Raw genomic sequence first — 22175 nt, 5'->3', positions numbered from 1 at the left:
ATTGATAAGAACAGTTTTTTTCACATATTTTTGTTAGTACATATGAAAATGATTATTTCCAAATGAAAACTATTAAAATTTTACCGCCAGTAGTTTCTTTTAAAATGACATTTTCGAAATCTGGAGTACAAATATAACTGAAAATATATGGCATCACAGGGCAAAAGCAGACAGACTGTGGCATGAATTTAAAAAATGCAATTTAGAAAAGAATTGCCTTGCTGCTTCATTGCGATACACATGGTCACTGATACCTCTTATCCTCTTCTCAAAATTAAAAAAAGGATTAAAGTGTTTTCACCAATTCAAATACTTCATGGATCTTTGACTCTTTTGAAGACGTTTGTCTTTTTTAAGTTCTCTTCCAATTACATTCTGAATGATACATTCAAAAATGAAATGAAGCAACTTCTATGGCGTGATTTCAGGCTTAATTCTGACATCTGTCATACATACTTTACTAAGGAATTATTGAAGGAAGTGAGACACGGCAACTCTCGAAATGTTAATATTTTCTGCCGTGTTCCTTCTAAATTAATCTCCGATGTGAAGGCATCTTAAAAAAAAAAAAAAACACACACACACATATATATATATACAGTACAGACTACTATTTTCATGACTATGAAAATTGTAGAGTCACACTGAAGGCATCAAGGGTTATTTGACCAAGAAGGAGAGTAATGGGGAGCTGTGCCAGATGACCTGGCCTCCACAGTCACCGGACCTGAACCCAATCGAGATGGTTTAGGTGTGAGCTGGACCGCAGACAGAAGGCAAAAGGGCCAACAAGTGCTAAGCATCTCTCGGGGAACTCCTTCAAGACTGTTGAAGACCATTTCAGGTGACTACCTCTTGAAGCTCATCAAGAGAATGCCAAGAGTGTGCAAAGCAGTAATCAAAGCAAAAGGTGGCTACTTTGAAGAACCTAGAATATGACATATTTTCAGTTGTTTCACACTTTTTTGTTATGTATATAATTCCATATATAATTCCACATGTGTTAATTCATAGTTTTGATGCCTTCAGTGTGAATCTACAATTTCCATAGTCATGAAAATAAAGAAAACTCTTTGAATGAGAAGGTGTGTCCAAACTTTTGGTCTGTACTCTCTCTCTCTCTCTCTCTCTCTCTCTCTCTCTCTCTCTCTCTCTCTCTATATATATATATATATATATATATATATATATATATGTGTGTGTGTGTGTGTGTGTATGTGTGTGTGTGTGTGTGCGCGCACGTGTGTGTGTGGTTAGTTTACTTTCACTGAAAAGAAACTTGTTAATTAGGCTTAAGATAAAAATCGCATAGGAACTTTTAATTCTCCCCCTTTTTTGTATCCCAGCTCTCTTCTCTTCCCCCCCCCCCCCTCTCTCTCTCTTTTATATAGCCCCAAAATAATTCAATTTAAATAAATAAACAAACAAAAACACACTCTTCACAATTTGGCATGTGTGTGACAGACTGTGGCACTGCAGCTGGCAGGAGACAACCAACCACTCGCCTGGTGAGCAGCAGTGGGTGGGAATTTCAGAACTTGTATTCAAATACGAGAAACAATGCATTTTAATGGCAGCGATATTCAAAAATTGACTTCATTTGGCCAAGATATTGACACCTGCAGTATCGTCACTGAGGAGGACTGTTAGAGAAAATATTCAGCATATGCATTTGCATTGTAACGAACAGGGTGCAACTGCCGTTGAATTATTGATCGGTATGCACAAGGTTTTTTTCCATGTGTTGTAAATTTAATTTGTGCTAATAGAGTTTGGCACTATAACTACACCAGGACCACTTGCTGCCATCTGCTAGCTGAATGCATTCAGTTAGGTGAGTTGATCTCTTACTTGAGAGTGGCAACACCATCAGGTGTGGTGGGCTCGTTGAAATTCCGCATATACTCATGCATCTCAGGAAAACTCTTTTTCATGTAATCCTCTGCACTGCTTTCCCGAACAGTGCCGAATCGGAATCCCTGAGATGGGTGGTGGAGCTGAGGCCAAAGGCAGCGAAAAACAGCAAAGTCTTAGATTAGTGTAAACATAGAAGGGTATCTGTTTTAGCGTTCTCTATATGGAGTCATATAATGATAAATAAATTATAAAAAAAAATGTTCCTTGATAATTTGTATTAAATTAATATAAGCATTTTACCAACAGTGATTTAAGTTGAATTCAAGTATATATTTTATCAGTTCATGCATTCCATGGGAATGGCACACATTGCATTAACATTGCTAATGGCATGCTCTACAGTTTGAGCTACAGGAGTGCTCGTTTAACCTTGATATATAACAATGTAAACATAAAGTATGTTTCAGAACCCAAATTTTCCTTCCCAGTCCAAAAAGACCATTTATTGAAACTGAGACCACACATGTCAACAGCCATTTTGTTTTTAGCTTGACATGCCATGAACAGTGAAGTAATGACAAGGAAGTACTATAAGACTTAGTCAGGATAGACTCCTTGGTTACAAAGGAGTCTGTGATGAGTGGGGCGGGGCTGAGGGACGTGGGAGCGAGGCCGGTGGAGTGATTGGAGATGAACTACACCTGTTCGACCCGCCGGTCTCGAGGCCCACGGAGGAGATGGAAGGATATAAAACTGGAGCGACGACAGTGAAGGACGAGAGAGGACCAGGCCTGGGCTTTTAGTTGTGTTTTGGTTTTTATTTTGTGCACATCAGTCGTCCGTGAGGGGCTGGTGCGCTGTTTTGTGTTTATTTTAATTATTAAAGTTTCATTTGATTGTCCGCCGGTTTCCGCCTCCTTCTTGCCGATGACGAGGAAGTCTTAATCATTACAGAGTCATTAACTGTTTCCCCGCCGTGATTTTTGAAAAAAGTTGCCAGCCACCGCCAGCGATTTTGATGACTTTCAATCATATTTGATGGATTTATATGCTGTCTACTGCTGATGATCACATTATTTTTGGTTTGGGTTTTTTACTCGTTCAGAAGATGTGTAATAACCCCCCCCCCTCCCCCAGTGAAAACACCTCTTGAATTCATCAATGGTGGGGAAGTGTTTTCTTCTAAATGGCGAGATAACTCATCAATGGCAGGGGAAAAGTTAAGGTAGAGCAAGGTAGAGTTAAAAACTTTGATATTAACATTTTAAATTTAGACAAAATCAGTATAGTAGGTAGCAACCTGTTTTCTAGAGGTTATTACTACAGTAAGAGGGTCATTCTATAGTTTAGGGTAAATTGACAAACTCATCACTAGGGAAATCATTTTTTTTTTCCATGTAATATCAAAATGCTGTTGAATGATTAAGCTAAGACTAGAAGTTAAGTTAGACTGACAAAATACATAAACCAAATCCAACAGTTCTTTAATTGAGAAAAATATTTTTACAGCTTTTTCCTGATGTGAAATGTACCCTAAATTATAGTCAAGCATCTTAAAAGATCTCACCTTGGCATCATGTATTCCGGAGACCTCTTCGAAGGTCTTTTCCCCAACCATAACTGCAGCCAAGTTTGCTGTGTAACTAGACAAAACCAGCAAGCAAAATATGGCCCACAGGTTCATCAGGAAACGTCCAGTCCAACACTTGGGTGTCTTACTGGAGACTGTGCGTCCGAAGAGGATGGCGTAGCAGAGGTTGAGGGCTGAGGAGTAGGAGAAGACCTTCACACGGTTACGTCCATGAGGCGTCATGCCGAAGGGACTCTTCCATTCGTAGAGGGTGAGGAAGAGTGCCGTAATATGCAGCGCCACAAAGATGCCCATCCACATGGACCAGTGCAACGGCCACATGAAAGCTCCGATGGGTGCAGCCGTGTCCTTACTGCGCACGAGTATTCCCAAACTCGTGGAAAAGAAGGGACTGGTGAAGTCAATCATTTTACTGCGAGCTGAGTTGATGCTGAAGCTGGTAACAGCCATATCGGCCACCCCACTCAGCAGGTCGCCCACCAACCCCGTCCACTGCCCGCCCTTGACTGCTCCATATTTACCGTCCCCAACTATGTACAAGTCAAACTCGAAGTTCATGTCTTCTGCCAGCTTCTCCAGCAGATCAATACAGTACCCATAGCAGCATTTGCTGAAATCTGGTGGCAAGAAGCTGCTGTTGCCTTGAGCCCGTTCAGTGTATAATTGGTCCAGGGTTTCTGAGTTATTTGTCCCTGCATCCAGACAGTATTGGCCAGCAGGACAGTTCCCATCCTCATCTACCTCTCGAGTGAACACAAACGGGTGCTCCACTAGAGTGACTACACGCAGACGACTCCCCAACAGGGGAAAGCCAGCCCGCCATCTACGGCCTACCCTGCCCATCTGGCCCTCGGTACGCTGCCGATGGGGTGATCCCTGCCATAATCCCTGCTCCTCTACATCTAACCTACTACCTTCCCAGCTGCCTACTGTCACCCATGTGGGCTGACCGACGGCATCACGGCGCAGACTCCAAATGTGGACCCTCTGAGAGGTGTGTACACGGGAAAGGTTGCGTTGAACGCTGACAGGGCCTGTCAACCCTACAAAGGACGTATTAGAGAGGAACCTGAGGATGAAAGAATACAAGGGTCAGATAATGATTGGAAGAGGTCGAGATGGTCTATAATACCTGGAGAAAGCTATACATTAGCATTCCTATTCATGACGAATTTCTCCACTGGAGCAGAACCTTCCAGAATAATGAAACCATCTTTGCTAATGGGTGCCTGAATCAAAAATGAATGGCCATCAGTGAACAAAGATGCTTATGATGTAGCTACGGCATATATCTGCATGAGTTAATGGGCCAGTGCTAATCAGGCCTGCAAAATTACCCAGACAAAGACTCTGGTTCATGTGGGAGTAAGTAACAGGATCAGATACAGGATAAGCTAGTTTCATCCTCTCCAGCAGCAAAGCAGACTGTAAATGTGACTGCTGCAGTGGGGGAAGGCCTGGGAGAGGGATTGCCTAGATGGACGACTGACACTGTCTGGCATCCATAACACCGTAAACTACAAATGATGCTTTTACAAAGCAATATATTTGATTGTGAACTCCCCTCCCACTCTTCAGAATTACAGCCACTCAGTTGGCATTGCTGCTGCTCTGGTGTGCAGCTTGGGTCACTTAAGGAAATGCTTTGACATTGAGATTGAAGATTAATGTCTGGAGTCATAAATAATAGATATGACATCTGACTAATGCTGTGCTGGTTAATGAAAAACGGAGGAGAAAAGCTTAACATGTAATTTGGCTCCTTTATTCATAATTTTCCCTGTCATAGGAAGCAAAATGGCCTACCTTAGCCAAAAAATTACTGACAGTGTGTATCTACGTAACATTAGATTCACAGTATGTGTGTTTCAGCTCAATGACAATGACATGTTGCTATGTATGTAAAACCCCTTTTTCATTCTACTCTCAAATTATGATCTATCATTTACTGAGAAGAGAGCTGGCAAAGAGGGGATGAGATTGTTAAAGCATTTTTAGAAACGATGATAAAACATTTAAAATATCCTGAATAGTTAATGGTTAAACTTTTGACAGTCCACTTTAGATATTCTACTTACAATAAGTAACATTGCAACATGTCAATTAACTCTCATTAGAGTGCTGGTAGACTGTTAGGTTAGGATTAGTTTATGGTTAGTACTGTAGAATAATTTAACTAAACTATTATATTGAATATTCAAATTGGTGCACAGTTGTTGAAGCTAGTTTGAAATTGTTTTGACGCACTTTTTTGGGCTTCAAAATCTCAACCTCATTCACTGCCACTATAAAGTTTGGAAGAGCCAGGACACTTTATAATTTAACTCTGATTGTATTCATTTGAAACAAGACAGTCATACATGTCAACGATGACTTGAGGGTGAGTAAATCATGGGCTAATTTTCATTTTTGGGTGAACTATCCCTTTAATCTATAGCCAGGCTACTTGTTTATGAAACAGCCACACTGCAAGTTACTAAAATTGCTCATTACAATATGAAGACACTTTTATTACCCCATCATTTAAAAAAGCACCAATATTTCACTATAAAAGAGATGATCAAAAAATGCAACACAGGACCTCTGTGAAGCATAATCTATAAATTATTTTTGGAATTGGTTAATTTACTGGAACAATCTGAATTTTAGATGTTAATGAATTTCAGTGTTACATATGAAGGTTTGCTCTGCGTAATCCTACATGTCCCCCCAAAAATTATGCACTAATTTGCAAACAAGTAACTACTGTCATGTTACTGAAATTTATAGTCACCTTTAGTTTTAGTCTTACTACTGAGTGTAATCGATCAGTATGATCATGCTTAATCTACCTGTCAAAATTTAAAGGGTAAATTTCTTGAAAAGAGCATTTTGAGTTACAACAGTATGTGGGAACTGTCATATGTGGGCAAAATAATGTTGACTATTAACAATCTCCTCACTTATTCATCTCCTCAAAGTAAGGAAAATGCATGCAATTGCAAGATAATTTTCCCCTTTATAGTACTACAATACAGGCAAAGTCTCGAATGACTTACTGTATGTATCAATCTCCTGCAGCAATGCCCTCACAGTCGTCCGGCATAATGCAATATGTTTGGGTCTGGTTGGCAGATTTTCAGCCTTATCCTGTTGTGATAAGTTCTTTTACTGTCTATGGATGAGAGGCCCAGGCTTCCCACAGAGCCACATTTCTCTTCTGTTTGTTGAGAGAGATATAGTGGTGTGTGGCAGAGTGCTGCCATGATCCACACAAAATGATGGGTCTGCATGGTAGGCGGGTCCCAGAGCTTTTGATAAGAGTGATCCCTCCTCAGGGAAAGGCAACTGAGGGGAAGTCATAAATAAAGCTTAAAGCTCTAAAGCATGTCTGCATTCCAGCTGAGTGTCTGGGCAAACACCAATAATTTGCCACAGCATGAGAAAGTGGCCATGTGCCTGTCCTTAAGCATGACACTAGCTGTTTGGGACATCTCATCTTGATGGTAGGATGTTCTACTGATGAGTGTTTAGAATAAAACATCAAAGCAATTTAGTCTTTTGACTATAATAAAGCAAATGTGATGGGTTTATTCATATTTAGCTATTATTAATGAATTTCGAGAATCTAATTGGTCTATCCAATTATTTATGTATGAAATTCCAATCTATTTGAAAAATAGTTAATTTCGGACACAAAATAGCAAATCTTAGAGTCTCCACCATGAAATATGAGGTTGGACAATTGTCACATGACCAAGCGTTTTGCAGGTATTGCAGGTCAAAAATACTGATGGAATAATTTAGATGGGTTATACAGCGGTTTATTAGCAATGGCTAACAGGAAGTGTCCTCACAACTTTCACTAATGTTTTTTTAGGTTATAAAAAATGTTGTTAAAGTACATTCTTATAACTTATATTTGATATATTTATATATTATTGACATATTTGATGTTTACACCACTAAAATACACTACACAAGTTTTACCCTGATTTTCCTCCGATTTACAGTTTGGATAAGTTGCCACTAGCTGTCAGAGACAGTCTGCAGATTTGAGTTGACAGATTTCATAGAAAATCACGTAGTGTATGAAATTAAACTTTAAACTTTACAACTTTAAAGTCTGGTAGTGTACGATCATCAGTCATTTAGGCTACGTTCACACTGCAGGCTGAAACGACCCAATTCTGATTTTTTTGCCCCTATGCGACCTGTATCTGATCTTTTCATGACAGTCTGAACGACACAGATCCGATCTTTTCAAATGCGACCCAGGCCACTTGGGTATGTGGTCCTAAATCCGATACGTATCCAATCTTTTGAAATGCGACCTCCGTCAGAACGGCCAGGTCACATGTATCCGACCCGTACGTCATTGATACGCTACAAACGTCATAATTCTGCGTTGAAGTAGGCGGGAATGAGAAGATAAACAACAACCATGGCGGACGATGCTGTTTAAATAACTTTAATATTGCTAACCGAGCTCCGCTGTTGACTACACTGTTGTTATGACATCCATGTTTAGCTATTTCCGCAAACAACGAGTGACGTCGTTGGCCGTTGAGTACTCTTCTGCGCATGCGGATCACTTCTGGGTCATTTCACGTTCACACAGGAGATCACAAAAGGTCGCATTTAATTGGAAATGTGAACGGCCTTGCAAAAAAAATCGAATTTTTAAAAAAAAATCGGAATTGAGCATTAAGCCCTGCAGTGTGAACGTAGCCATAGTGTATGATGGCCAGTTTTTACAAAGTCGGTAAGCATATGACGCTCAGTGTTTTAAAATCTGTTCCGATTTTTAAAGTCTTGTAGTGTGTTCCAGACTTCAGAAAATTTTTTATAGACTTAAAATAATGTTCTAAATCATGACAAGAAAACTGGTCATTTTAACGTTCTTTGAATATTAAAAAGGAACAGTCAAAAAGCATTATATTTTGGGTAAAAATAACATTAGAACAACTTTTTCATATCCTTTAAATAGGGTTAAAATTACAACAAGGAAACAGGACTTTTGAACATTTTAGACATATTTTAAAACAATGTTCCCACAACCTTTTATATCCTAAATTTGTTACTTGGAAGCAGTTTGTTTGAAATTTAAGTCTTCACACTAAAGCCAACCTACGCTAAATGGAAAAACATGCCTCTGCCTACATATTTTTTTAATTTTTTTTTAAAGTACTGAAAGATACAATTCACTGCAGTTTAACCACTAGTGTCAGTGAAACACCAACTACTTTCATTCCAAATTCAAAATATGACAACGCGAAGATTATCAATTAATAAAGGTGTTTTTTTGTTTGTTTTGTTTTTGCAGTTCCTTGCACAATACTATGTTGTGACCGCAAATCACTTTTACCATGTTTTTACCATCTTTTTCCGTGTTAGCAGTAACCTATTAGTGCCACTCCCCAGACATTTAATTTCTGCATTGTAATAAAATGCCATATTCATCCATTTTGGTAGCTTTAGTGCTATACACTGGATATTTCACTTCGAAAAAGTTAAGAAGCAACATGCAGTAATATCATTTTGCAGAAATGTTGCCAGTAGATGTAGATGTGGCTCCTGCAATTGGTTTTTATTACTACCGCTCCACTGTGCCACTCCAATCAGCATGCAGGTAAAATTCATTATTATATTTGAGCATGTGACACATTCTGAGAACAGTGAGTTACAGTATCAGCTGCAGACAGCAATTCCATCAGAACTCAGTTCAGTATGCTTCTAACGTTTCAGCTTAGTTAGCAAACCATACTCAGGGCAGGAGAACCGTGCAGGTGCAATGGCTTAAGTTACTCACAATTGGCTCCATGTATTCTAACTGAAAAAGAAAATCTAACTGTATTACAGAACAACTCAGCATCTGTAACCATTCTGGCCTCATGGAGTAAAAGCACTAATTGTTTTGGATATAGACAGCTTTAAAAAGCTTTTTTTATATTTGTTTTATATTTGTTCTAGTTATATTTTTCACTCTGATGTTGCTTCTTTGAAGAGAAAAACTACTTCTAACTGAATTCATAATATAATTGGCTCATAATACTGCAAGAAACCCCCTGCTTTGTGTGTCGTACACTAATGCATAAATCATCCTCTGACTACAATTGTACTTCAATACAAATCTAAGCATATGTATTGGAATGCATTGTTCACAAAATGTAATTTAATATATATATATATATATATATATATATATATATATATATATATATATATATATATATATATATATATATATATATTTATATATATATATATATATATATATATATTTATATATATATATATATATATAGCTTGGTTCTCAGTGTGCTGTTTTGGAAGAAACTGAGCTTGCTGTCTTTTCAATAATGGTACACAATACTACATTTGACAAGTATGTTTTAAAAAACGATCGGCAGTGTGTGAATGAGGCATTTGGCACTTGGCAAGTGTTAATTTTAGGCCCTGCTTTTGACACAACACACCTTTTTAATACCTTTTTGTATTGTGCTGACTGATAGACTGAGAGAATATGCATTTACCTGGCGATGTACTGTCCTGATGAGGGCAGCTCGTGTTTGTTGGGTTTGTCAAAACAGTTTACCATATTTTGGATGAGGGCTAGATCAGGCCGTACAACTGTTGCCGCAGTAACAGCCCGGTTGACCAACTGCAGGGCATCAAGAATGTAGTAGTCCAGCGGTTTTCGGTCGACCTCTCCATAGGCCAGCAGTCCTAAAGGCAGACCAATTGAATGAAGAGCGTCTGGGCTTAGGGGATGTCCCATAATCCAATGAACAGTGGGCAAAGTCAGCCCCAGGTCATGCGCACTGCGCAAAACAGAAGAGGCACACTCCGGGTCGGCCCCAAAAAGCAGGACAGAGGCGGGTGGAGAATGGTCCTGATTAAAGTGCTCAGACAGGAAGTCAGAAATATTAGCCGTGTGAGGTGTGCTGTGGGAGAGGTTCAGAGCGGCCCGCAGGTGCCAGTGTGAAGGTCCCCAGCTGGAGCGGCCTTGGAGTTTCAGGAGATCCAGAAGACCAGCGTCCTCCCAGCCTTGGCAAAGCACCGCCATGCTCTCCTCCCAGCCACTGCGCTGCAGGACGGCCAGAAGCAGCTCCACCAGTCCCGACGGTGGGATACCAGTTGTCATCTGCAAGTGGAAGCGATTCTGAAGAAAGAAAACATGGCTATCAAATTCTATGAAGTTGCGATCACAATCTGACTTTATATCTCACAACTGTTATTTAGTTTCTTTTAATTGCTACTTTCAGTCTCACAGTTGCTAAGTTTTATCTTTATTTCTCATAATTGGGACTTTTTATTTGTATTTCTCATAATTGCAACTTTATTTCATATAATTGCAACTGTAGTTGTCACAATTGTTACTTTTATTTTTAAAAACTTTATTACTCATAATTGTGGCTTTAGGTTTGACTTTTTAAATCTGAATTTCTCATTTTTGCATCTTTATTACTCGCAATTGCAGAGTTTTTTTTTTTCTCATAACTGTGACATTATTTCTTGTAATTGTGAAATTAAGTTTTCTTAATTTACTTTTTATCTTTATTTCTCATAATTGCAACTTGATTTTATGTAATTTAGATCTCACAGTTGCTTTTTATCTTTATTTATCATAACTCCAATTATTTCTTGTAATTGACTTTTTAAATTTTTTTTTAATCATAAACATAATTTCTCCTAATTAGGCATTAGGTCACATATTTGTGACATTTGTGTTTTTATCTTTATTTCTCATAATTGAGAAAAACATAAAGATGTGTAAGAATAGACCAGAGTTTAAAAAAGAGCAACCTTGAAGTGAATCGAATTTCTTCTGCGTAACCAAGGTCTAAAGTTATTAATTAAATGGCAATTTACACTGAAAATCAAGTCCCTCTTCATGTCAAAAACAGAATAAGTTCTTTGCTTTTTTTATCTGAGTCCACATGCTTTCAGCTTCACCCTTCCTTAAATTCCCTCCTTCCTCGGCAGTATGCCACTCACATGAAATAATGCCACATTTCCCGACATCTTGTATTCTTGGCCACATTCTGCATGTCCTTCCACAATATTGATAGTTGCGCTATTGATTTTGTACTGTAAAACCAAAGGCTATAAGCTAATTTCCTCTCACTAGCATGGTCTTGACAGACAGTGCTACACCAGCAGTTTATAATGCCATACAGAAAAAATGGCGCATAGCTCTTCACCGAATACCTATGTACCATTAAACACGGATCATTACACGCTCACAGGATAACAATTTCAGGATTGACTCAATTCTGAATCGGCAATCTGATTCAAAAGCCCAATGTTTATTCCTTGACCTGTCTAACAAGAGTCCAGACTGCAGTGACAGCAGAGGGAGACTGCTATTAATGGACTTTCTGAGTCATAAAGAACCTCTTTCCAAGTTTCTCAAGAAAACTGGAGAAAATAGGGGGGCTGATTTCAGTGCATTAGATGATGCAATGCATTTCAACAAAGTTTATTGAACCAAAGATCAGATCCAAGGCCGGGAAGACCTCCATGAAGCGTTTAAAAGGTGTTCTGGGAATGGGAATACTGTGAAATGCATGATGAAAACAGAGAATGAACAATGTACAGAGCAGTAGAGGGCTTTGGGAAAAACAGTTGGGGTAAGATGCATCACTGGGAAATCTATAGTGGCCCCTTAATCTAGCAAACTTGATTTCATGATTTCACACCCATCAAAACTTACTCAGAGGAATTTATAATCATAGTAAACTGATTTAATGAAACTACCCACAATCCTCACATGCACTATTTTAGTGAAAATAACGTAGCCTACATATACAATTGCTTTATGATTGAAGCACGGAAACAGAAGCACCTGTCTCTAGATGATGAGGATAAATGGCTAATGCAGTCTCTGCACATGCAGCTGAACTAATGGAACCCAAATCAACTCACTACAAGTTCCTGCAGCTGTTGTGTTTAGTCACTTGAGACTCATCAGCATTATCATCATCATCTCATGATATACAGTGCAGTATGTGCATATGCATTCAGAAGAGACAATGTACAGTTGTTTAAAGTAATTAAAGTACAGCTGAGAATCTGTTTGCTGTTGATTAATTACATTATTTATTTATTTATTTTGACAACCATGTTAGAAAATTATATCATTTACTCACCCTCAAGTTGCTTCAAACCTATATGAGTTTCATTCTTCTGTTAGACATAAAATAAGCTATTTAGAAGAATGTGTGCAACTTAACAGCTAAACCTAGTATTTTTTTCCCATGATATGTGCATCAATGGGGATCAGCAACTGTTGCTGTGTAAAATGGACTTCCCAATATTTACACTAACCCATAAGAAAGAAAAATCAAAAGTGGGATCTCTTTAACATCTCAAATATTTCTCCTAGTTATAAATGAGGTTACTTTAAGATCAAATGGAGATTTTTACTTGAGTCTCCTGCTTCTCAAACTTGTCTCCTGACACAAAAAACTCCAACAATCTCACAATGGTCTTCTTTAAAGCTTTAAAAGAGATCTCAACAAAATCACACACTGTGCTCAGATATTTCTCTTTAGCTAGAGACACTGGATCTTTCACATTTTTCTCTTTTAAAGCTTTAAAACCAATCTCAACAACATCACGCACAGTTCTCAGATATTTCTCTTTAGCTAAATAATCTCTGGTCTCATATTTGTCTCCTTTAATGCTTAAGAAAGGAGATCTCAACAACTTTACAAAGCTTTGTCAAGTCAAGTACTTGAAAGGCACTAAGTAAAGGGGGGTGGGGGGGAGAAATAAATTATGTAGAAATAAGGATAATGTTACTTTTTATAGGACAATGTTCATGTACTTAGGCACATAATTTGTTGTTGGAAATAGTAATGTACCAGATGCCTTAATCAAAACTGATCTACAGAAAATGTTTCTTTGCTGAAAGGCACATAAATGGCTTATGACTCAGTCTTGATTATTAATGGACCCATTTTTGATTATTAATACATATTATCCGGAAGAAATGATTCAGCTCATGAGGCATTTGACTTGGTGCACACTTTGTAAAGTTATTGAGATCACTTCTGAATTTTAGGAGACAAATGTGAGAGATCCAGAGTCAAGCTATGAAGAGAAATACCTGAGCACAGTGTGTGATGTTGTTGAGATCTCTTCTAAAGCTTTAAAAGAGACAAATGTGAGAGATCCAGAGTCTGTAGCTAAGGAGAAAAATCTAAGCACAGTGTGTCAAGTTGTTGAGATCTCTTCTAAAGCTTTAAAGAAGGTCATTGTGAGAGTGTTAGAGTTTTTGTCTCCTTGAGACAAGTTTGAGAAGCAGGAGACTCAAGCAAAAGTTTACATTTAGTCTTAAAAAATATGTCTAGGAGAAATATTTGAAATGGTAAAGTGATCTTTTTTTTATTTGTCTTCCCTGGTTTGTCTTCCCTTCCTCTGGTTAGCCTCAAAGTAATTTATCTACACCATTTCAATCAAAGACAATACATGCACTGTCATACTTGAATTTGTTTTATGTAGACAGTGTTTTATTGCACAGAGATTTAACAGAGGAAACCATAACCTATATTTACATACATGCAAAATGGACTGTACAAGACAAAAATTGTAATACTAAACAAAGCAAGAAAAAAACAAAGAAAAAGAAACCTGGGTAACGTCTCGGTTACGTACGTAACCCTCATTCCCTGATGGAGGAAACGGAGACGTTATGTCGAACGACATATGGGGTCTCACCTGGGAGGCCAATCATCTCTGAGTTTAAGAGAAAACGCCAATGTAAATTGGCTAGTGGATTTAACATACCTGAGCCACTCCCCGTGCCAACGGGTATAAATAGGGTGACAGGTGCATCCACTCATTAGGTTTTACGCTGAGGAGCCGAGAACGTGTCCCGGCAACAGCGACCGGTTCAAGGTTGTGGCATGGGGACATAACGTCTCCGTTCCCTCCATCAGGGAATGAGGGTTACGTACGTAACCGAGAAGTTCCCTTTCTGTCGGTCACTACGAGTTATGTCGAACAACATATGGGGTCCTATGGAAAACGCCACAACCTGAACACCGTCACAACCCTGTGGCGCTGCAATTGTCGGCAAGCCGTGGCGTGCTCCAAAAGCTACGCTTAAGGTCGTAACCTTCCCAAAGCCCCAGCGCAAATTCACTGACCTTGGTATCGAAGGGGCCAAAGGGTGAGTACCTTGGTGCTGGAGAAGGCCATGCTGCTGTTCCGCCCACATAAAGTTAATGGAAGGGATTTCAACCTTCAGTGAAAGATTGCTTCAAATCTTCCATATTTGTTCTTTCAGCTTGGCAAGACAATGGGGAAGCGAGCCTAGGAACAGGCCGCTACGGAGACCACATCCTACCCATAGGGAGGTGACGTGGAGATACTGATATGGACTGACCCAGGGGGCAGTACTACATATGGAAGGGGTCTCTGAGGCAGGTCCTACCTTAGAGTAGGGATGCAATGGCTGCCAGAAGAGACTGACAGAACGGGTCTGTCAAGGGAAGACACGGGTTTGCCAAGAGGGAAACCTTACCGTGGAAAAACACACATATGGGATTTCCTGTAGGGAATCAAGCCATATGGACACCTAGCCCAGTACAGGGGTTGACCGGAGCTCCGGGCATGCTAACACCAGTTCTGGGCCTGGCGACAGACTGCTCCGCCAAGTCTGACTGCCGAGGGTGCTGGAGGATGCTCAACCAGGGTGCGCCAACCGGGGAACTCTACTGGGAGAAGAAAGGCGCTCGCATCCCTGTGTTAGGGGGAATGGCGCAGCAAGCGTGACACCCAGCCAGCCCTTCCCGCCAATTTACCTGTTACCCAACACATGGGAAGAAACTGGCTCTACACGAAGGTTGTAAAACCTTGCAAAGGTGTTAGGTGTCGCCCAGCCCACAGCTTGACAGATGTCTGCCAGAGAGATGCGGTGCGCTAGCGCATAGGAGGAGGCCACACTCCGTGTGGAGTGGGCCCTCACCCCCAGGGGGCACGGCTCGCCTTGGGAACGGTACACCAAGGCGATGGAATCCACTATCCAGTGGGCCAACCTCTTCTTGGAGACAGCCTTCCCCTTCTGCTGACCTCCAAAGCAGACCAGAGCTGCTCAGAGCTTCTGAAGCTCTGGGTGCGGTCCACGTATATGCGAAGCATTCTTACGGGACACAGCAACGCCAAGGCTGGATCTGCCTCCTCCAGGGGCAGCGCTTGCATGTTCACCACCTGGTCTCAGAAGGGAGTGGTGGGAACCTTGGGCATGTATCCAGGCCGGAGTCTCAGGACAACGTGAGAGTAGGCCGCCCCGAACACAAGGCACTCTTCACTTACAGAAAATGCTTGGAGGTCCCCGACCCTCTGATGGAAGTGAGCGCGACCAGGAGCGCTGTCTTGAGAGACAGGAACTTAAGCTCGACTGAATCCAGCGGCTCAAAGGGACCCCTCTGAAGTCCTGCCAGGACAATAGAGAGGTCCCAGGAGGGAATCAGGGGTGTCCTAGGAGGATGTAACCTTCTGGCACCCCTCAGGAACCTAACGATCAGGTCATGCCTCCCCAGGGACCGGCCGTCCACTGCATTGTGATGGGCTGCAATGGCAGCCACGTACACTTTTAGGGTGGAGGGTGACAGCCCACGCTCCAACCTATCTTGCAGGAAAGAAAGCACAACTCTGAGCGGGCATCTCCAGGGGTTTTCTCGGTGAGAAGAACACCAATTCGTGAACAGATTCCACTTCAGAGCATAGGCCGGCCTCGTAGAGGGGGCTCTAGCCTGAGTGATAGTGTCTACCACCGCTGGTGGCAGATCACTTAGGTCTGCTGCATCCCATCCAGAAGCCACACGTGGAGGTTCCAAAGATCTGGATGCGGGTGCCAAATGGTGCAAAGCCCTTGAGAGAGGAGGTCCCTCCTCAGGGGGATGGGCGAGGGAGGGGCTGTCACGAGGAGCATGAGTTCTGAAAACCAGGTCTGGGTGAGCCAGTAAGGCGCAACCAACAGGACGTGTTCCTCGTCCTCCCTGACCTTGCACAGTATCTGTGCGAGCAGGCTCACTGGGGGAAACGCATACTTGCGTAGAGCCCGAGGCCAGCTGTGTGCCAGTGCACCCGTGCCCAGGGGGGCCTGGGACAGGGAATAGTACAGCTGGCAGTGGGAGGACTCATGGGAAGCAAACAGGTCTACCTGGGCTTCCCCGAATCGACTCCAGATCAGCTGGACCGTCTAGGGATGGAGTCGCCATTCCCTGGGAAAGGTTAGCTGTCGTGTGAGCGCGTCGGCTGCACGATTGAGCTCCCCCGGGATGTGGATAGCGCGCAGCGACTTGAGCCGCGTCTGACTCCAAAGGAGGAGATAGCGGGCGAGTTGGGACATGCGACCTGATCGTAGACCGCCCTGTCAGTTGATGTACGAAACAGCCGCAATGTTGTCCGTGCGGACCAATATGTGCCTGTCTAGCAACAGCGGCTGAAACAGCTGTAAGGCTAGATGCACTGCCAGCAACTCCAGACAGTTGATGTGCCAAAGCAGTCGAGGTCCTGTCCAGGACCCTGAAGCTGCCTGCCCGTTGCATGTTGCACCCCAGCCCATGTTGGAGGCATCTGTTGTGACAACAACATGCCGGGACACTTGTTCTAAGGGCACGCTGGCCCATGGAAAGGCAAGGACTGACCAGGGGCTGAATCGGGTTGGTTCTACCTTCGTGCATTTGTTAAAGCCTTGGCTCTGTGAGTTTGCAGGATAGCTATGGCATGCAGGGCAGAGGCAGCTTGGACCGCAGCACTGTAAGCCTTGGCAGTGAGAGCGGCCGACAGCTTACAGGCCTTGGGTGAGAGGCGCGGACTATTCCTCCCAGTGGCAGCGTTTTGTGGACACAAGTGGCAGAGAAACCGGGTAGTGCACGGGTAGTGGCTCAGGCATGTTAAATCCACTAGACAATTTACATTGGCATTTTCTCTTAAACTCAGAGATGATTGGCCTCCCAAGTGAGACCCCATCTGTCATTCGACATAACTCATAGTGACCGACAGATAGGGAACTAGTGTTAGATTTGTTAAAAAAAGGTATTGCTCTTATACTAAACATCTTGCACTTATAAGTCCTTTCTAGTGTGTTTGGAAAATGTATTGTATACAATGCTGGACATTGAAGATAAATTTAAACATTTAAACTAGTAACCTTTGATATTCTGAAATGTTTAATGCTATTTAAATAATAGTTCTGTATTTACAATATTAGTAAAAGTTTAAACTTTCTCCTAAAATAAAACTGAAGACATCTTAAGACAAAGCTGATATCTCAATGAGACATACAGTGTAAGAGAAGCAGCCCTTACTATCCTGAGCATAGAGCTAGCTCTGTCAGAGCCATAACCTTGTGGGCAGTACATTGACATGAAGGCACAACTGTACCGCAGACAACATGGTTTTGAATCCCAGCTAAAGGTACTTTCCTGTTCAGTTCTCACCTGTCCAATTGTTTCCTGTCTCTACTTCAACTTTCCTGACCATTAAAGGTGAAAAACCCCATTGCATTTTGGATTCCTTTCTTTCAGAACTTTATCATACCTCAGTTGCGTCTACAAATAATGAGAAAGAACCAAATTGCCTATCACAGCTATGCTGATGATACCCAGATTTACCTAGCCTTATCTCCAAATGACTACAGCCCAATCGACTCCCTCTGCCAATGCATTGATGAAATTAATAGTTGGATGTGCCAGAACTTTCTTCAGTTAAACAAGGAAAAAACTGAAGTCATTGCATTTTGAAACAAAGATGAAGTGTTCAAGGTGAATGCATACCTTAACTCTAGGGGTCAAACAACTAAAAATCAAGTCAGGAATCTTGGTGTGATTCTGGAGACAGACCTCAGTTTCAGTAGTCATGTCAAAGCAGTAACTAAATCAGCATACTATCATTTAAAAAACATTGCAAGAATTAGATCTTTTGTTTCCAGCCAAGACTTGGAGAAACTTGTTCATGCCTTCATCACCAGCAGGGTGGACTATTGTAATGGGCTCCTCACCGGCCTTCCCAAAAAGACCATTAGACAGCTGCAGCTCATCCAGAACGCTGCTGCCAGGATTCTGACTAGAACCAGAAAATCTGAGCATATCACACCAGTCCTCAGGTCTTACACTGGCTTCCAGTTATATTTAGGATTGATTTTAAAGTACGTTTACTCGTATATAAGTCACTAAATGACCTAGGACCGAAATATATTTCAGATATGCTCACTGAATATAAGCCTAACAGACCACTCAGATCATTAGGATCGAGTCAGTTAGAATTACTGAGGATTCACACAAAACAAAGGGAGTCCTCCTTTAGTTACTATGCCGCCCACAGTTGGAATCAGCTTCCAGAAGAGATCAGATGTGCTAAAACACTAGTCACATTTAAATCTAGATCTGTTTAGCTGTGCATTTATTGAATGAGCACTGTGCAATGTCCGAACTGATTGCAATATATATTTTCACTGTTTTTTTAATATTATTTTATGTAAAATCATTTTCTAACTGTTTTAAATTCATTTTAAATAAGTACATTTTTTTTTTAATTTTAAAAGTTTTAAAATTGCTTGTTTTATTCTTATTATTTTACTTTCTTTTATGTAAAGCACTTTGAATTACCATTGTGTACGAAATGTGCTATATAAATAAACTCGCCTTGCCTTACTTTTATCTCTCCTAAGGATTTTTAGGAGAAACATCTGAGACACTGCTGAGACTAAAATGAGAGATATATGATAATCTCATCTAAGCCTCCTGAGCTTAGGAAAGGCAACCACTGAACAATAATTTTTTTCTATGGGAATGCACCAGATAGCAAGTGGTTGATTTGTAATGTTGCAGTGTATGCATTATAATACTATTCATTCTGATTGTGTATGTTGTATTTTAAAATGTAAATTTCTAAATTTAAATAAAACAAAAAATAATGCACTTGTGTTTATGCTTTTTTCTACTTTTGCAAATAAAAAACAACTCCATTTAACAATTTTGTGGAGTAATTGACTATTGAACATTCCATAGAAGAAAAAGTCATAAAGGGTCAGCACACCTTTATAGCTTTACAGATTGATTGTCAATTGAAGGGATAGTTCACCCAAAATAAAAATGTTGTCATAATTTTCTCCTTCTCATGTTGTTCTAAACCTATATGAATTTCTTTCTTCCACTGAACACAAAAGGAGATACTTTGAAGATATTTTAAAGACTTTCATAGAATTGTTTTCCATAGACATTGGTGGCTACCAACAACTGTTTGGTTACCAACACTGGAAAACAACAGACAAATTAGAACATTGTTTTCTAAGATTATAAATAGCTATAGCACATCCCTGATGAAAAATAAAAATTCTTAAACCAGCATAAATGGTTTGCTGGTTTTAGATGTTTTACAGTGGTCTTCCAAACAGGCTAAGTTGGCCAGCAGACTAGTTAAGACCAGCAACAAATAAGCTAAGATGATTTTTCTTCAGCAATGTTTTCTCAATGTATTATTATTTCACAAATTTCTAAAAAATAAAATACAAAATAGGATAAAGACATATGGAGGTGTTGTCCAAAACCTCTGTTTGCCTAGGGCATTTTCAAACCTTTGGAGAGCATTGTGTATATAATAAATATTACAGCATATTATTGTTTCAAAGAGCTTAGGTTTCAGGATGCTCTCTTGGTAGAAACTGAACAGCTAGCTGTCTTATCCTGTCAGAAAACATTTCAATGCTGCCATATCATGTACAGTACATCTGACAAGCATGTTTCTAGATCATTCCACCATGTACTGTATGAATAAATCATGTAACACTGGCCTTACAGCACGTATGGAGCAGGAGGCAGATTTTCTCACTGAAATATTCACTGTTGTTGGAACTGATTGATCCCTACTGACCATACAAGCATTGATCTTCACAATATATGCTGGGGGTTTTTATGCCAATGTGCTTGTGTCTCTATAGGAATATTAATGTTAGAACTGGTATATGTGTGTGTTGTGTCTTGTTGTTTTATATATATATATATATATATATATATATATATATATATATATATATATATATATATATATATATATATATATATATATATATATGTGTGTGTGTGTGTATATAAATAACATTTTCCAACATATCCAAACTGCAACTGCAAATCTCCACTTTGGATGCATACATGCAAAAAAAAAAAAATCCTTTTTTTTTAATGCACTTATGAGTTCATCTTATATTAAAAGGATGATTTACCAATGAAACCTGGAATAAACTTTTGAGATGGATGTTAAGCATATGCCTTTTGGTTTGGTGTTTATGGGAGGTGATTCATTATTCTTAAAGGGGACTGGAATCCAAAATGCATATAACACCACCATCCATAAATTTCAATTTCTCCTGTGTCAGACAACCGCATTAGTTGCATTCACCTGAATGCTGCAGTAATATAAGAGGATGCTAAAAAAAAAAATAAATAAAAAAATAAATAAACAATAGCCTGAATCAGGAACAGACTGCATTAAGAGCATTAGTGTTTGTTTTGATGGATAAATATAAACATAAGAGATGACAAATTGTTTACTTTCAATTTAGAGCTGCTTGGGTACATGTATTTGGTTTCTATGTTGAATATAGTGCCATTCTCAATAATGATCATTGATATGTTATATGCTAAAGACACATTGGAGGCTATCAAAACTCATTCTGCTTTCTGCCCGTTTGCTCTGTCCTTTCTCACATAAAAAGTGATATATTCAGCAAGAGCTGCAGCAGTTCCCTCAGGCTCTGCTGTATAAATGTTTAAAATCACTAATGTCCATATAGATACTTAAAGAGCCAAATTACGCAAATATTTCTCATGCAACTTTGACAAAAACAACTAAAGGACCTCTGTCTACCTGTTTTGTGACTATGTCAGGCAAAACTGTGAATATGTAAGCGAAAATCTTTACGTTTTTGTAAACAAGGTAATGTACATAGAAAGGGGAATATTTTAAAACTGAGGGCTGCCATCATAATGAAAATTCCTGGCATCATAACAGCAGCTAATCAACATTTATGAAGCTTTACGGCTAATGCCGACTCTGCATTAGAGGAACATTCTTGTCTTATTTCCCTAGGAAGTTAAAGCATAAATTGTCCCTAAACCTCCATAAAGCCCTGTTTAAAATTCATAACATGGTGAAGGCAGCCACAAGGAATGGACAAGATTTTTTATTTTATTGTTTTATCTATATTGATTATCATGAGAATGATGTAGAGGAGGTTTTCCTTCATGAAACAGGAAATGCATCAATAGAGTCCATGGGTGAAAGATGAGACATCCCAATTTGATGCCTGTATCAAATAAAATTTACAAAATAGAAAGCATATTAAATGCAAGTAAAGTGACTACTTTAATGTTTCAAATAACTGTTGTCAAAATATGTGTGATATTATGTTCCACAGTCATTCAGAGTAATGTGCCTCAATTCTGAACACTGTTACGACTGTTGTGTTGGATGGATGAATGAAGAGACAGAGTGACTGGAACCGCTGCTGTACTGGAGTTTGTATTATCATGGACACAGGGGAGTGTGTAGACAGCACTGGATGGACTACAGAGAGTACAGCATGAGAATGTTTGCTTCTGTGTTTTTATCACCTCTTCTCAGCACGCTTAAAGCAGAGTAAATATCACAATGATAGTAATTTTGTGCAGAACAAGGTCTCTGTAGGCACCGTCCAATTCAAACAATAATGCAACAAAAAGGCAATGCATTA

The 22175-nt window shown here is 40.0% G+C and overlaps 1 protein-coding gene across 1 annotated transcript in view; it reads right to left on the bottom strand.

Annotated features, from left to right (window-relative positions):
• The window catches only part of LOC132119331 (glutamate receptor ionotropic, NMDA 3B-like), a 97637-nt gene that overhangs the window by 30898 nt on the left and 44564 nt on the right, over positions 1–22175 (bottom strand). The window contains exons 2-4 of the mRNA XM_059529190.1: positions 9964–10592; positions 3425–4517; positions 1852–1997 (exon numbers count right to left, since the gene is read on the bottom strand). Coding sequence (XP_059385173.1) covers positions 1852–1997; positions 3425–4517; positions 9964–10592 — 1868 coding nt within the window. The remainder of the gene's footprint in view (positions 1–1851; positions 1998–3424; positions 4518–9963; positions 10593–22175) is intronic.

The sequence above is a fragment of the Carassius carassius genome, chromosome 38 (assembly GCF_963082965.1).
Source record: "Carassius carassius chromosome 38, fCarCar2.1, whole genome shotgun sequence".
NCBI lineage: Eukaryota > Metazoa > Chordata > Actinopteri > Cypriniformes > Cyprinidae > Carassius > Carassius carassius.
The sequence above is the reverse complement of the archived record's forward strand: the minus strand, read 5'-3'. Positions and strand labels throughout refer to the sequence as shown.